The sequence below is a fragment of the Rhinopithecus bieti genome, unplaced genomic scaffold, assembly GCF_001698545.2.
Source record: "Rhinopithecus bieti isolate Rb0 unplaced genomic scaffold, ASM169854v2 scaffold_10712, whole genome shotgun sequence".
In the NCBI taxonomy this organism is placed as follows: Eukaryota; Metazoa; Chordata; class Mammalia; order Primates; family Cercopithecidae; genus Rhinopithecus; species Rhinopithecus bieti.
In genome coordinates, this window is record NW_016806920.1 from 889,289 (window position 1) to 904,949 (window position 15,661).

General features: G+C 39.1%; 1 protein-coding gene across 1 annotated transcript in view; it reads left to right on the top strand.

The window, feature by feature from the left end:
* The window catches only part of DOCK4 (dedicator of cytokinesis 4), a 494,753-nt gene that overhangs the window by 318,656 nt on the left and 160,436 nt on the right, over positions 1 to 15,661 (top strand). The window contains 1 exon segment of the mRNA XM_017878678.1: positions 15,217 to 15,373. Within this exon segment, the coding sequence (XP_017734167.1) occupies positions 15,217 to 15,373 (157 nt within the window).

A 15,661-nucleotide genomic window follows, 5' to 3' on the forward strand; every position in this document is an offset into this window, starting at 1 on the left:
AAAAAAAAAAAAAAAAAAAAAAAAAGAAATACTATATATGTGGAAATAATGTTTACAAGATAATTTTATATGCATGGAAAAGTACTTATGTTAATAATTTATACATGCATATATTTAGTATAATACCATTTTTATAAAATTGTTTAACTATAGGTTCTTATGTATATATGTGCATACAGAGATGCTTGGAATGATATCCTTAAATATTAATAATGACTATTTTCACATTGCTTAAATTTTTTGTTAGTGGAGAAGTGTTATTTTAATATTAATAATTTTTTTTTTATTTTGACCAAACAAAATAGGAAGAGACAGAAATTTAAACTTAGTCTTGTTTTATACTATTTAATTCTGGACTTTTATGTAAGTAAAGACCATTCTTGTGTCATATAATCCTGACAGTAATGTTTATGGTAAGGTTTTTGAGGGAACATTAATTGTCTTGGATTTTTATAAACCATGTTCTGTGTCATTTATTGACTGGTACTGCCCATGATATCAAAGTTAATGGGAGATGAAAAAAATGCCCTAAAAAATGTGTCTTTAAATCTGGCTTGGAGATATGATGCAGAGAATAGCTCTGGTTTGTAGTAGACTATGGGTTAAAACCTACTTGCTTTTCATGTAAAGTATTAGTTCAAAAGACTTAATCCTGCAGTGAGCTAAGAAGAAATCTGCTGTGTTGAAGGCTGTTAGTATCCTAATTTAGGCCTTAAATTTGTGAGATAGTTTCCCTTTGTAGCAATGGCTGGACTTGCGAATGTGTTCTAAGGAAACCATTCTTACCGAGCTGTTTCAGTAAATACTTTGTCAAGGACCCGAACTCACCTTTTAGGGCAGGGTCTAAGGAATCCTAAGGGAAAAGGTCATTTTCAACGTCACTTGATTGATTACATATTTGGAGTGGTTTCCAATGCAGTAAACTCTGAGATCTATAAAAATCTGCATGTCATAACTCTAGGAGGATAAGTAAAATAACTTAGTCGTCATTAGAGATTTTGTCCTTCCAGGGGCCCCTTTATAACTCTCAAAACATCAGTTATATCTCCAAATGGCTGACAGATAAGTCTAAAACTTCTCTTTGGAATCGCTAGTTTGCTGATAACCGTATTTAATCTTAAGTTTTGGTATTTCATTCTGTTAGAATTATTGTCTTCCTTAACTTTGTAGGAATGTATTTGGCTAAGCTTGTTTCAGCTACCTGCTGGAAAACAAGTTAAAAAAAAAGAATTAAGCAAAAAGTTAAGAAAAGAGAATGAAGCAAAAAATAAAAAAATAAAAAAGAATGAGTGGACGCAAATTTGTTTTCCAAAAGTCAAATCTCTTAAGGAGATCGATGTGAGAATCCAAAAAGAGGGGCCTAGGAAGACAAGTAACTATGTGCTCAAGTCCCCATTCATTCTGACTCATTCTAGTGGAGCAGTTTTAGTCACTGGAAGTACATTATGAAACACCCTCTGGTCCAGTAAGAAAATAGTAATAATACCGTCTGCCTTGGAGAAGTTGCAGTTTTGTAAATTCATCACTGTTGATTGTCAAGTACCACCATGACTAAAGTGGCCGGACTCAACCAAGCTAGAGTTTTGCTTAGTAGAGAATCTGCTTCCTGTAGTGGGGTTTATTGGCTTCCTAATCCAAGGCATTCGAGAAAGAAAAGAGTCAGGTACAAAGTCAGCCAAATAGAAGGTGATGCTGTTTCCTGGTTGGAGAGGGATTAATTTAATATGATTACATAGACAGTAAAAGTCTATTGTGGAGTAACTTATTTCACCTTTGTTACCTAAAAATTTGTCCATAAACCCTTTGCGGCCCACATTTTTCTCTACAAGTTTTCAGGTTCTTATGCTATATCCTAGTCCCTAACTTGGTCCATAGTAGTCCCACAAATACACTTCACTGACCACCACCTTTGAGATGGACTTCTCAAATCCAGGTAGAAGCTACTGTTCTCTGCTTATCTCAGACTTCAGTGTAGCCTTTCCCTATAGTATGTTTGCATTTGCAAGTAAAATGAAAAGATGAGGGGAATCTGAAATTTTAGATAGACTGACGGGATTGCAGTCTAGCCTGCTGCCCAGATTGCACATTCCCCACCAACTCTTCTAAAAGACACCCTGTAACCATAATCAGTAAATCGTAGACAAGCCAGAAACGTATCTGTCCTCCCCAGGCTTGACTGTAGAAGAATTGATCACTTGACTGATTATTTCATTCGTTACACACTGTGAGAGAAATTAAAAAACACCTACAACATTTTAAAATAAATAACGTGGTAAGTTTATTATAAAAACATATCAACCTGAACGGTGGGGAGAAAAGGCTAAGCTATCTTAATAGGTAGCCTTGGTCGTAGCACTTAGGGGTATTTAAGCGACCTGCAGAAAGCCCCTTCAATGCTAACCAATTCATACTGCTACATCTTCAACCCTCCCAAAATGTTCTTCCTTAAGTGAGACCTAACTTTCCTCTGCTGAGAGGGCTTCCTGTATAGCTGCTGGAGTAGAGAGCCCCTCTTCTTAAGCTGGGTGTCTAGTGTCTGGTGGTCAGCTGTCTCCAAATACCCTAACGCTTTCCAGAGATACTCTTTCTCCACCCTCTTGTGAAGAGCTTCCTAGCCTTTATAAGGCTCATCCCATACAGGGCTAAATTCTCCATGTGTCCTAGTTACTGTCTTCCACCAACTTGTATTTTGAGGGCCAATGAGGAAGAGCGGGGAGGACGGAGTGGTGTGGTAAGTCGCTGATTAGTTTCCCACAATCAGCCTAGTTCCTAGTTCGGAGTCTTCTCCTTCTGGTTGACTGTCCAATTTCATGTCCTCTTGTTTTCTTGGCCACTTCAACTCTAGCCACCTCCATTTGCCTTCTACTTCACTATGGCCACACCATAGGCCTTGTTGCCTCTCTACCCATCAGAATCTCCCATTGATTAGATAGATGTGTAGATGGGTGGATGAGTAGATGAAATCATCCAGAACCACTTCATATCAAAAATCATAAACTCCCAGTATTATGACCACAGCCTTTCAACCTTCTGATTTTCCAACTATACCTACTTTTCAGTCTTTTTCTCCTCCAGTAGACCACTTGATTTTCTTCCCATTGTTATCTAAGGTATCTGTTAATGCTTAGTTCTACTGTGCCTGCATAGGAAATAAAAAATAGTCCTAGATCAATCTGGAAGCATTGCCCTCTCCTATCCCCAGCCCTAGAAGAAATTAGGGCTGAGGATAGGAGAGGGCAATGCTGACAGATTGGGGCATTGCTAGAAGAAATTATACAGTTGCTATAGGTTAACGTCTGCCTGGGTATAGATGTGGGTCCATCAACATTGCAGGCAAACTAGTCCTCACAAGAGCTATTTACAAGAGCTTACCATTCTCCCTACCCCACCACTTCCCAGCTACTTAACAGAGAAAACAGATGCCATCAGACAGGAACTTCCTTAACTTCTTGTGCTCTCTCCTTGCCACCTGCAAACTTATCTGCATCCTTCCTTTCCTTCCGGCTTCCTGTCTCGGGGGATGGGGCAGAATTCCTTCGCTTCAAGACTAGTTCTTCCACCTACTTCCTTCAGGATCTCGCTCCCTCCTGACTCTTGTGAGACCCTGCCCCTCCCAATGTCCTGTCTCTTCCTCCTGCATCTCTTCCAGCAGTATTCATACAGATTATAGACATGCTCAAGCCTTATTTTTTTTAAATAATTTATTTTAAATAGCCACCATGTTCCTTCTTCCCTCCCGTGATGACATGCAGCCTGCGTGAAAAGTCTGTCTTCCCTCACTGTCTCTGCTTCATCATGTCCTCATTGCTTAACTGAAGTTTTTCCCCTTTAGGTCACTAGTGCCCAGCCAGGGGCTAAAGCTACTAGACATTTTAAAAACCTTTCCATACTTGACTGCCCTATAGCATAGAGCACAATTAATAACGCTTTAAAATCCCACACTCCTTGGCCTGACAGTGTGCTCCTGAGTTTCATCCTTCCCCCTCTTTGAGAACTCATTTCCCTTTATGGATACCTTGAATGTTGATGTTACCAGGGGTTTAGCCCTTGGCTGCCATCTGTGTCTTATACTCTCTAGATCCATCTCATCCATTTGGGCAGGTAAGTTATGCTGTTAACTGCCAGATATGTTTTTCTAGTGCAAAACTTTTACCAGCCTACTGAACATCTTCAGTTGGTCTTCCCAAAGACACCACACACTCAGCATGTCCAAAACTGAGCTTTTTGTCTTGTCTCCATCCACTCCTGCCATGAAGACAAACCTTGTCACAGGCTTCTCTTGTCACACTTACCCACCATGTCTAAATAGTTGGTTGCGTGACTGGGCAGTTCTACCTCCTCAATAATACTTTCATCCAAGGAATCTAAGCCAGAGGTGAGTATTAGAACCACCTGAGGTTTTTCTTATTTAAGAGATTGGGGGTAATCCCAAGGCTTTTATGTATTGAAAAATTCCCTATTCCAGCCATACTTAACTATGTATAGTTGCCTCAATATGCCTGTACTTTTTTTAGTGGTTATTTTAAAGATATTTTAAATGTATAGAAGAGTTGCAAAAATAGTACAGGAAATTCCCATATAACCTTCATCCAACTTCTCCTTATGTTAACCTCTTATATAAGCTATGGCATATTTATCAAAACTAAGTTAATCTGGGCACAATACTGTTAACACAGAATTTATTTGGATTTCACAATAAGTTTTCCCACGAATGTCATTTTTTCTGTTCCAGGATCCATTCCAAGATCCCACATTGCATTGAATGGTCGTGTCCCCATAGTTTCATATGTGTGTTTTTATTCCCCAGTGCCTTTAAGTGTATTGTTTCTTCCCTCCCTTGATTTTTCCTCCCTTGCCTGCTTGACTACCCTTTTTTCTTTACAACTGAAGTCAAATATTTCTTTGACCTCAGATCAAAGACCATCCTTTTCGATAAGGTCTTCCTTCCCTTCCCCAGCAGAACTGGTATCTAGTGGTCTTTATCCCAGTGTTGTAATCAGTATTAATAGATAAATGCGGAGATCAGACATGCATTGCCCTCAAGGACAGAGACTGTGTTCATTTCCTTGTTATATTCTTAATGCCAAACTGAAAGGCTAACAAATATTAGGAATTTAATAAATGTTTAATAATGACATAAAGGACGACTAGTCATTTTGAAAAAGTTCCTAAAAGAAAGGTATTTTCCTCCCAAAACTATTTAAATCTGGTTTTATCAACTGGCAATAACAGAGTTTCAACTGGATTGTCTACCATACTGTATTTTTAAAATGTAATTACCTACTTTTCACAAGTTATAGATCCCTTAATTTGACTAATTCCATGAACTCCTGTGCCAGTTTTTAAATTAGTAAATTGTGGATGTGGATCCCTCAATCATATGTCTTGCATAACTCAAATATCATGCTTCTGGAACACTGTCCAGGACTGACCACTGACATTCTCTTTCACATATTTAAGACAGTAGTCAAAAACTAGCCTAGAACATAATGCAGTATTCATTGCTGTACCAAGTGATTTTATTCTGGAAAAGAAATAAACTGTGAGCCAAACTACATAATCTCAAAGATGAGACTGCTGCTGCTGCTGCAAAGCCTGCATTTTAATAATTCTGTAAGAGTCTGAGGGAGCACATCTCTCTGGCCAGATCTGATTTCAGACTCCAAGTATAGTAAAGCAAAGATGGTTCTCATCTCTCTCCTCTCTAATTTGTAAATTATCTCCATGCCATTCTAAGATAACTTGCACAGATTCCAACATAGCAAATGCAGAGAACTATCCTTCACTATTACAGTGACATCCTTTTGTTCCCCCAGTCCAGTAGCAGCTTCAAGAAGCTGTGGTCACATTGCCTTGTTTCCCCTGGAAAAAAAAAATGGCTTCATTAATTCTTCCCTCATCCATCTGCCAGCATACATCTGCCATAACACTGGTAACACTTTAACTGTGGTTGTGTCTTCCACAAGAAAACGAGTTCTCTAGTAGAGAGGACACTGTCTTCTTACTCTCATAGCCACATTGCCATCCTCCAGGTCTTCACAGGGTTTGACAGAAAAAATATTCTCTATTTGAAAGCCTAAACTGTTGTTTTACAAGTATTCCTCAGAATGCAAATGATCCATATTTAACCACCCCATCCAGGTTAGGGGTATAGCTGGATTTTACCATGGTAACAAAGCCATCTCTCAATTACATGCGGCACAAGAATCTCACATCTGCAGTTTGGTGCTGTTGAGCCTGTATTGCTCACATTTTTAGGCATTCAAGCATCCAGCCACTATTCTGTTGCACTTAATATTTCCAGTTAAAGCACAGGCAGTGCCAAACCATACTTTTCCAGCCTCATTTGTATGACTTCTTGACTCTTAGCCTTTCACCTAACGGAAAGACTTTTTTCTCCAGTCCATACTCTAGTTCAGAATCTCACTCACAGTAGACCCTTTTCCCACCTGGGGAATTTACTGACTCCCTGGCTGCTTCTAGTATTAGGGAACTGGATAACCTTTTGGCTTAAACTCTATGCAACAGCTATTTCTGCCTTACAAGGCTACCTGTTAGAACCTTATTTGTATTCTTCACTGCTCTTGAACACATTTCTTTCCTATCCCCTCTCATTGAATGAAAGAACAAATGATTTTTAGCTCATTTGTTGTGTTCCTAACCCCCTAGGTTATGCCCCATCTGCTCCCACCTGCCCTTCCTCCCTACTTTATCCAGGTTGTATGATCCCTTTTGCTCCCTGCATGGTTTGAAGACATAAACTAGCCATTTCATTGTAAGATTTGTGAGCTTATTGCATTTGAAATTATTTCAGCTCCATATACCACTCTGAACCCTCTCTCAGGGTGTCTCCCACAAAGATACCTTTCTTTTGAAAAGCTAACCATTTTTTGGTCTTTCTTAGCGATACCTACCATGCAGTATTTTATCTATAAATCAATAAACTTTGAATTCATTACTTGAATTCAAAACTTGGCTAAAACAACAGCAGAGGGAGGCAATGTTATATAGTAGTTGTGAATACAAATTTTGGTTCAAATTCTGACTGTGATACTTTCTAATATTGTGACATTGGGCAAATCACATAAGCTCCTTAGGTTACAATATCTTGCCTCAAAGACTGTTATGAGAAGAGAATATACACACAGTGCAGAGTAGTGCCTATCACACAGTAAGCACTTGTAAAGGGTAGTTGCTTGGATTGCCTTTAAAATTTCCAGTGTTTGTATAATATATTAAGGGTGCATGCTGAAAACCTCAAGGAACAATAAAAGATATGCTATAATATTTTCTGTGTAATAGCTTAAGTTTTTCAGAAATAGATTAAAACCTAACCCCATGTCTAGTATAATCCTACTGGATAAAAAAATCAGCTTTGAACCCCTGGTAAATATATAAAAGTGTTCATAGAGACCAAAGAGTGGTTACACGTTTTGCTTTACTGAATCGATGGGCGGGATTCTCTCCTGCTACTCCCATCTCTCTTAGACACACCCCAGTGTTTTTGCTGAAAGCTTTTGAAATAACTTTTATGTCCAGACTATTGTTCATATTTATTATATTTCATACTTGAGCAAGGGTGATAGAGTTTAGCTGTAAGAAGCTATCAGGATGTCATAACTCAGACTCAGATGCTGAGGTCTTGGCCCCCCCAGCCTGGGGGAGAAGTGAGAACCAAGGCTGGTGGAACTGACCTGACCACATCACTTTTTCCTGGCCCATGGAAAAGCAGCCAAGTCTTCTACTCATAATACCCGCTAAGGATACAGCATAGCATCACACCTTCACTCACAGAAGGGGTCCATCCCATGGCAACCAGTTGAGCTACATGGGATATCAAGCAGGAATTCCAAGAGGCTGCAGAAGTGCTCCAGAGATGGCAGGCAGTTAGGGGGAGGAGAGTTAATAAGAGATGTATTTACAGGGGCAGAATTTCTGTCAACAGATGGATCAAACTAGACCAGGGCAGGCTCCAAATCCTGGGGAAGAGGCCTGGAAATAGCAGGACAGAGTGTCTGGGCTGGGTTTGGCATGAGACTTAGTCACACTAGGAAGTGGTGGTTAGACACATGGAACACAAATCAGGATAGAGATGAGAGATCAGAGGATGTTTCCAACACTATAGACTAGATAGGGTGAATGTAGAGTGCTGCTCTCATGCTTTGACTTGCCAGGGATGAGATTGAGGGGAGGGGGTCAGTGTTCTAGAGTTCCAGAACATTACTTTGCCTAAGCACTTTTTCTGAAAAAAGCATTTGAAGTATTCACTTTATAATTATTCTTTAAACCATATATGTATGTTTTATGCATTCTTCCGTCTACATGAATTACTTTGCAGTAGTAAAAGAAACCATTTGGAGTTGTAATATTAAAAGAATTATAGAGGCTGTTTATTGTGTTTATATTGGTGTTTCTGTTACTGGGCAGGTGTATTAGTAAGAACATCTTGTCATATTTTGATTCTGTTTCTCTAAATTTGTTAGAGAGGTCTTTCCTAAATATTATTATGAAAACTGTAGCCAGGCGCGGTGGCTCACACCTGTAATCCCAGCACTTTGGGAGGCCGAGGCGGGCAGATCACCTGAGGTCAACAGTTCGAGACCAGCCTCAACATGGAGAAACCCCGTCTCTACTAAAAATACAAAATTTGCTGGGCATGGTGGTGCATACCTATAATCCCAGCTACTCTGGAGGCTGAGGCAGGAGAATTGCTTGAACCCAGGAGGCAGAGGTGGCAGTGAGCTGAGATCGCACCATTGCACTCCAGCCTGGGTGACAAGAGCAAAACTTTGTCTCAAAAAAAAAAAAAAAAAGGTAAAAAAAATTGTGAGTCACACAGAATAGTCTAGAATACTAAAGGGATTCGGTGCTTAAACTCCTACTTGAAAATATTCAAACAAATTCAAAAGAACAAAGTTAATATAAGTTTTCTAATGTATAATCATAATCATCTAAGCTGTACCAGCTATATATCTGTTACAATTTTTTCCTCAAAATTTTAATTTAAAATCACCTTTGTGGCTGGGCGCAGTGACTCAAGCTTATAATCCCAGCACTTTANATTCGGTGCTTAAACTCCTACTTGAAAATATTCAAACAAATTCAAAAGAACAAAGTTAATATAAGTTTTCTAATGTATAATCATAATCATCTAAGCTGTACCAGCTATATATCTGTTACAATTTTTTCCTCAAAATTTTAATTTAAAATCACCTTTGTGGCTGGGCGCAGTGACTCAAGCTTATAATCCCAGCACTTTAGGAGGCCAAGGCGGGTAGATCATGAGGTCAAGAGATCGAGACCATCCTGGCTAACATGATGAAACCCTGTCTCTACTGAAAATACAAAAAATTAGCTAGACCTGGTGGCGAGTGCCTGTAGTCCCAGCTGCTCGGGAGGCTAAGGCAGGAGAGTGGCGTGAACCCGAGACACGGAGCTTGCAGTGAGCCAAGATTGAACCACTGCACTTCAGCCTGGGTGACAGAGCAAGACTCCGTCTCAAAAAAAAAAATCACCTTTATTATTACAGCATTAAAATCAGTATACAGATAAACCAAAATAAAATAAAATGCCATATTCTCATTACCCAGGTGATGTTAACTATTAGCTCCTTAGTGTATATCATCCAGATATTCTGTGTGGATATTTACACCCAAATGATGTTATATAATGTACTCTACAATTTTTCTCATTTTTAATTTTTGTAGCTACATAGTAGGTGTATATATTTATGGGTATATGAGATATTTTGGTATAAGCATGCAATGCATAATAATCACATCATGGAAAATTGAGTATCCATTTCCTCAAGCATTTATCCCTTGTATTACAAACAATCCAATTATACTTTTGAGTTATTTTTAAATGTACAATTAAATTATTATTAACTATAGTCACCCTGTTCTATCAAATACTAGGTCTTACTCTTTCTGTCTTTTTGTACCCATTAACCATCCCCACCTCCCTGTCACCTCCCACTACCCTTCTCAGCCTCTGGTAACCATTCCCTACTCTCCATCTCCATGAGTTCAATTGTTTTGGTTTTTAGATCCCACAAAAAAAGTGAGAACATGCAATGTTTGTCTTTTGGTGCCTGGCTTATTTCACTTAACATAATGACCTCCAGTTCCATTCATGTTGTTGCAAATGACAGGATCTCATTCTTTTTTATGGCTGAATAGTACTCCATTGTATCGATGTGCCACATTTTGTGTATCCATTCCTCTGCTGATGGACACTTAGGTTGCTTCCAAGTCTTAGCTACTGTGAACAGTGCTATACAACAAACATGGAAGTGCAGATGTCTCTTTGATGTACTGATTTCCTTTCTTTTCAATAAATATCCAGCAGAGAGATTGCCAGATCACATGGCAATCTTTCTTTATAGTTGTTTGAGGAACCTCCACAAACTGTTCTCCATAGTGGTTGTACTAATTGACATTCCCATCAACAGTGTATGAGGATTCCCTTTTCTCCACATCCTCACTGACATTTGTTATTGCCTGTCTTTTGGATAAAAGCCATTTTACCTGGGGTGAGATGTTATCTCATTGTAATTTTGATTTGCATTTCTCTGATGATCAGTGATGTTGAGCACCTTTTTATATGCCTGTTTGCTATTTGTGTATCTCCTTTTGAGAAACGTCTATTCAAATATTTTGTCCATTTCTCAATTGGATTATTAGATTTTTCTCTAGGGAGTTGTTTGAGGTCTTTATATATTCTGTTATTAATCCCTCGCCAAATGGGTAGTTTGCAAATATTTTCTCCCATTATGTGGGTTGTCTCTTCACTTTGTTGATTATTTCCTTTGCTGTGTGGAAGATTTTTGACTTGATGTGATCCCATGTATCCATTTTTGCCTTTGTTGCCTCTGCTCGTGGGGATGCTCAAGAAGTTTTTGCCCAGACCACTGTCCTGGAGAGTTTCTCTGATGTTTTCTTATAGTAGTTTCATAGTTTTAGGTCTTAGATTTAATTTTTAACCCACTTTGATTTGATTTTTGTATATAGTGAGAGATAGGAGCAAGTTTCATTCTTCTGCATATGGATATCCAGTTTTCCCAACACCATTTATTGAAGAGACTCTTTTCCCCAATGTATGTTCTTGGCACCTTTTTCGAAAATGAGTTCACTGGAGGTTTGTGGATTTGTTTCTGGGTTCTCTGCTCTGTTCCATTGGTCTTTGTGTCTGTTTTTATGTCAGTACCATGCTGTTTTGGTTACTATAAGTCTGTAGAAGAATTCAAAGTAACGTAATGTGATTCCTCCAGTTTTGTTCTTTTTGATTGGTTCATGATTTAGTCTTTCTACTTAAGTAAAGAGTATTTTACACACCACAATTACGGTGTTATACCATTCTGTGTTTTTCTGTGTGTTTACTATTACCAGTGAGTTTTGTACCTTCAGATGATTTCTTCTTCCTCATTAGCATCCTATTCTTTTGGATTGAAGAGCTCCCTTTAGCATTTCTTGTAGGACAAGTCTGGTGTTGATGAAATCCCTCAACTTTTGTTAGTCTGAGAAGGTCTTTAGTTCTCCTTCATGCCTGAAGGATATTTTTCCCCTGGATGTACTATTTTAGGGTAAAGGTTTTGTTTTGTTTGTTTGTTTGTTTTTCTTTCCCCTTTAGCACTTTAAACGTGTCATGCCACACTCTTTGCTTGTAAGATTTCCACGGAATAGTCTGCCACCAGATGTATTGGAGCTCCATTGTATGTCATTTGTTTCTTTTCTCTTGCTGCTTTTAGGGTCCTTTCTTCATCCTTGACCTTTGGGAGTTTGATTATTAAATGCTTTGAGGTAGTCTTCTTTGGGTTAAATCTGCTTGGTGTTCTGTAACCTTCTTGTACTTGAATGTTGATATCTTTCTCTAGGTTTGGGAAGTTCTGTTATTATCCTTTCAAAGAAACTTTCTAGCACTCTCTTTCTCTACCTCCTCTTTAAGGCCAATAACTCTTAGATTTGCACTTTCGAGGCTATTTTCTAGATATGTAGAAGTGCATCATTGTTTTCTATTCTTTTTTCTTTTGTCTCTTCTGACTCTGTATTTTCAAATGGCCTGTCTTCAAGCTTCCCAATTCTTTCTTCTGCTTTATCAATTCTGCTTAACAGAGACTCTGATGCATTTGTCAGCATGTCAATTGCATTTTTCAACTCTAGAATTTCTGCTTGATTCTTTTTAACTATTTCAATCTCTTTGTTAAATGTATCTCATAGAATTCTGAATTCCTTCTCTGTATTATCTTGAATTTCTTGGAGTTTCCTCAAAACAGCTTTTTTGAATTATCTGTCTGAGCTTGTGGTGAATGCTGCCAGACCTGGGACTTACCCTGCTCCCCTCTCATCCAGGGCAGGTCCAGAAATGCTATCCAAGAGCCTAGGCCTGTACTGGGGGACCCCAAGAGCCTACTTGGTGCTCTACCCCACTGTGGCTGAGCTGGTACCTAAGGTACAAGGCTAAGTTCCCTTTGCTTTTCCCTCTGCTTCTCTCAAACAGAAGGAATATTTCACAGTAGTCATCACAGCTGGGAATGTGCTGGGTCACACCTAAAGCCAGGACATCTCAGAGCCCAAGCCCTGCAGCGTACTCCCTGGGTAACACTGTTGGTTATTTAGGGCCCAAGGGGTGTTTAGTTAGCAGGGGATGAATCCTGCCAGGATTGAGTCCTTCCCTTCAAGGAATTCAGTTCCCTTTTGGCCCAGGATGGGTGTAGAAATGTCATCTAAGCCTGGAATGGGGGCCTCATGACTCTGCCCAGTTCCCTATCTTACTGTGGCTGACCTGGTAACCAAGATGCAAAACAAAGTCCTCTTGACTATTCACACTTCTCTTCTTAAGCAGAAAGAAGTGGTCACTTTTGTTGCTGCAAGCTGCACAGCCCAGGGTTGGGGGAGGTATGGTGCCAGATTTACTATTCCCTTACTCATCCGAGCAGGTGTCTCCCTAGGTCACATGCCACCCTAGTCCATGGACTGTAAGCCCAGACTACCACTAGGAGTTGTCTAGGAGTTTCTGTCCTTGTCTCTTAGACTGCCTTTCGAGTTTACCTAGGACCCCAGAGCACTTCAGCCCATGGTAGCAAAACTTGCCAAGAAACTCAAGTTCCAGCTGCTGAGATGGTGATTCGCTTCTGGCTAGGGCTGGTTTCAGTGCTCCCTCCTTGCATGGGCACTGTGTGAGCCCAGAACAGCTCTATTTTCTACTCAATGACAGGGCAGCAGTGAGTTCAATGTAAAGTCCCCCAGTCACTGCACTCTCCCAGCAACTTGCACAGATTCTTTCTCCATGCTGCATATCTACTGCTGGGGGATGGGGGAGGGGTGGGAGATGGGAGAGGGCATCGGAGATTCAGAACGGTCTCTTCTGCCCTCCCCAATACCTTTTTCAGGGATATGAAGTTAAAACCAGCTACTGTGATTGCTCACCTGATTTTTGGTTCTCGTGATAGTGCTTTGCTGTGTGCAGATAATTGCGAAAATTTGGTGTTCTGGGATTGGTGCAGGGGAACAAGCAGTGTAGGCTTCTATTCCATCATCTTGGTCTGCTTCATATTTATTTTTAATCTACCCATTTTCAGTTAATGAGTTTCCAATCACTACATTTTTTATCTCATATGGAACTTAGTCAATGTACAGATTTTTAAAAAGTCGGACACATCAGCAGGTTTGTTCAAATCTAGGACCATATGTTGCATCTGGCTATCTATTTCTTAAATGTTGTTTAATCTAGAACAATCCCTTTTTTGGCAACACTGACTTAAAGAGATAAGACTAGGCATCTTACAGAAAACCCCCATCTTTTGGATTCTCTGGTTTCTTCCCTATAGTGTTGCTCAACATGTTGCTCTATCTCTTGTGTTTCCTGTGATGTGGAAGTTGAATCTAGATGTGATGGACTGGGGTTCAGCACCTTTGGTAAGAAAGCATTGTAGATGATGATAAGTGTCTTTGCATTGCCCTGCATTGGTGTAATGACAGCTCAGTTCCCCCACATGCAGTTATATTTGTCTTCTTGCCAGTAGGAAGTAATCTGTATGTTGCTACATTGGTATCATATGAACATCCGGTTCCTCCTCAACAATTCTGCAGGTTTTGTAGTAGGACGAGCCTCAGACAAAACCTCTTAGACACCAAGTTGTAGAAGGAAAGGCTTTATTCAGCTGGGAGCATTGGCAAGCTACTGCCTTAAAATCCGAGCTCCCCGAGTGCACAATTTCTGTCCCTTTTAAGGGCTCATAACACTTAAGATTTCATGTGAAAGCGTCATGATTGATTTGAGCAAGCAGGGGGTACGTGACAGGGGCTGCATGCACTGGTGGTCAAAGAGAAACAGAACAGGGCAGGGAGTTTCACAGCGTTCTTCTATACAATGTCTGGAATCTATGAATAACATCGGTTTCTAAGTTATGAGTTGATTTTTAACTACTGGGTTTAGGCCAGGCAGGCCCACCTGGTTTTGGGCCTGGCGCCGGGCTGCCTGTCTTTGGTTTTACTTCCTTGTTTTTTTCTTAAAACAGGTACTGAGTATAAAACAGTATAAAACAATATGGGAGGGTCTCTCTCTTTCCTCAGTTTTAGCACTAAGCAACAATCCTTGACTAAAGTAATTACAGTAGGGATATGAAATTATATTTTCTAAATCTGTAATTGCTTTTACATGTGTTAGCTGGCATTTACTATGAAAGTAGAGATTTCCCTCACATAGTAGGACTCTCAAATTATAATAACTGAAATATCTTTTCTTTTAATTGCCAGTTTTCAAAGTAAGGAATTGTTTAACGGCTGCCTCAGATGAGATGTTGGAAGAATTTAAGCGTTTTTGAAAAAGTGCTATGGTCACTGCAAATGTGATTTATTGATCATTTTCAATGTATCAGGAGTGTGTTAAAGGCTTTATATAACCTAATTCTTATGACAACACAATGAGATTTTAGAGAAGATAACGGAAACAGTGTATGATTAAATAATTTGATTTGATATGGTCGCTCACATGGGAAGTTACAGAGCTGGGATGCAAACTCAAATTAATCTTAGTCCAAAAATCCATGCTTAATTCTTTTATATAGTTTTTTTGTGCTTTATTTAAAAACCAAATTCTACTTGTAATACTGTTTGGAATGTTTCTCAATTTGTAAAACTAGTAATATAAATTATGCTTAATAATTCTTATAAGATCTCTTCGTCTTCCCTTATGTTTCTTTAATATTTTTAACAGTGTGAAGAAAACACAAACCTTCAGGATACTACCCGCTACCTCAAACTTCCCTTTTCCAAGGGCATTTTCCTTGGGAATAATAATCAAGCCATGAAGGCCACAAAGGAGTCTTTTTGTATTACATCTTTTCTCTGTTCCACAAAACTCACACAAAATGGTAATGTATAATATTTTATTTGAAAGCCCTAGTACCTAGTAATCATGTAAATTTTGGTAAGCATATTCAGTAAACACCAAAGTTATAGTTAAGAACTTTAGAAAAATTATGGATCCTTCTGTTTGTGATTTCTAATAAAATGGAAACAAAATGTGACCCAGTGATCTGTTTAATGCATGTCATTTAAGAAGGACTTCAAAATTATCCCAGTATTGAAAAGCAAGTACACAACTTTTCAAATAAACCCTCAAAACCCAGCTGCTTTAAAAAAAAAAAAAAAAAAAAAAA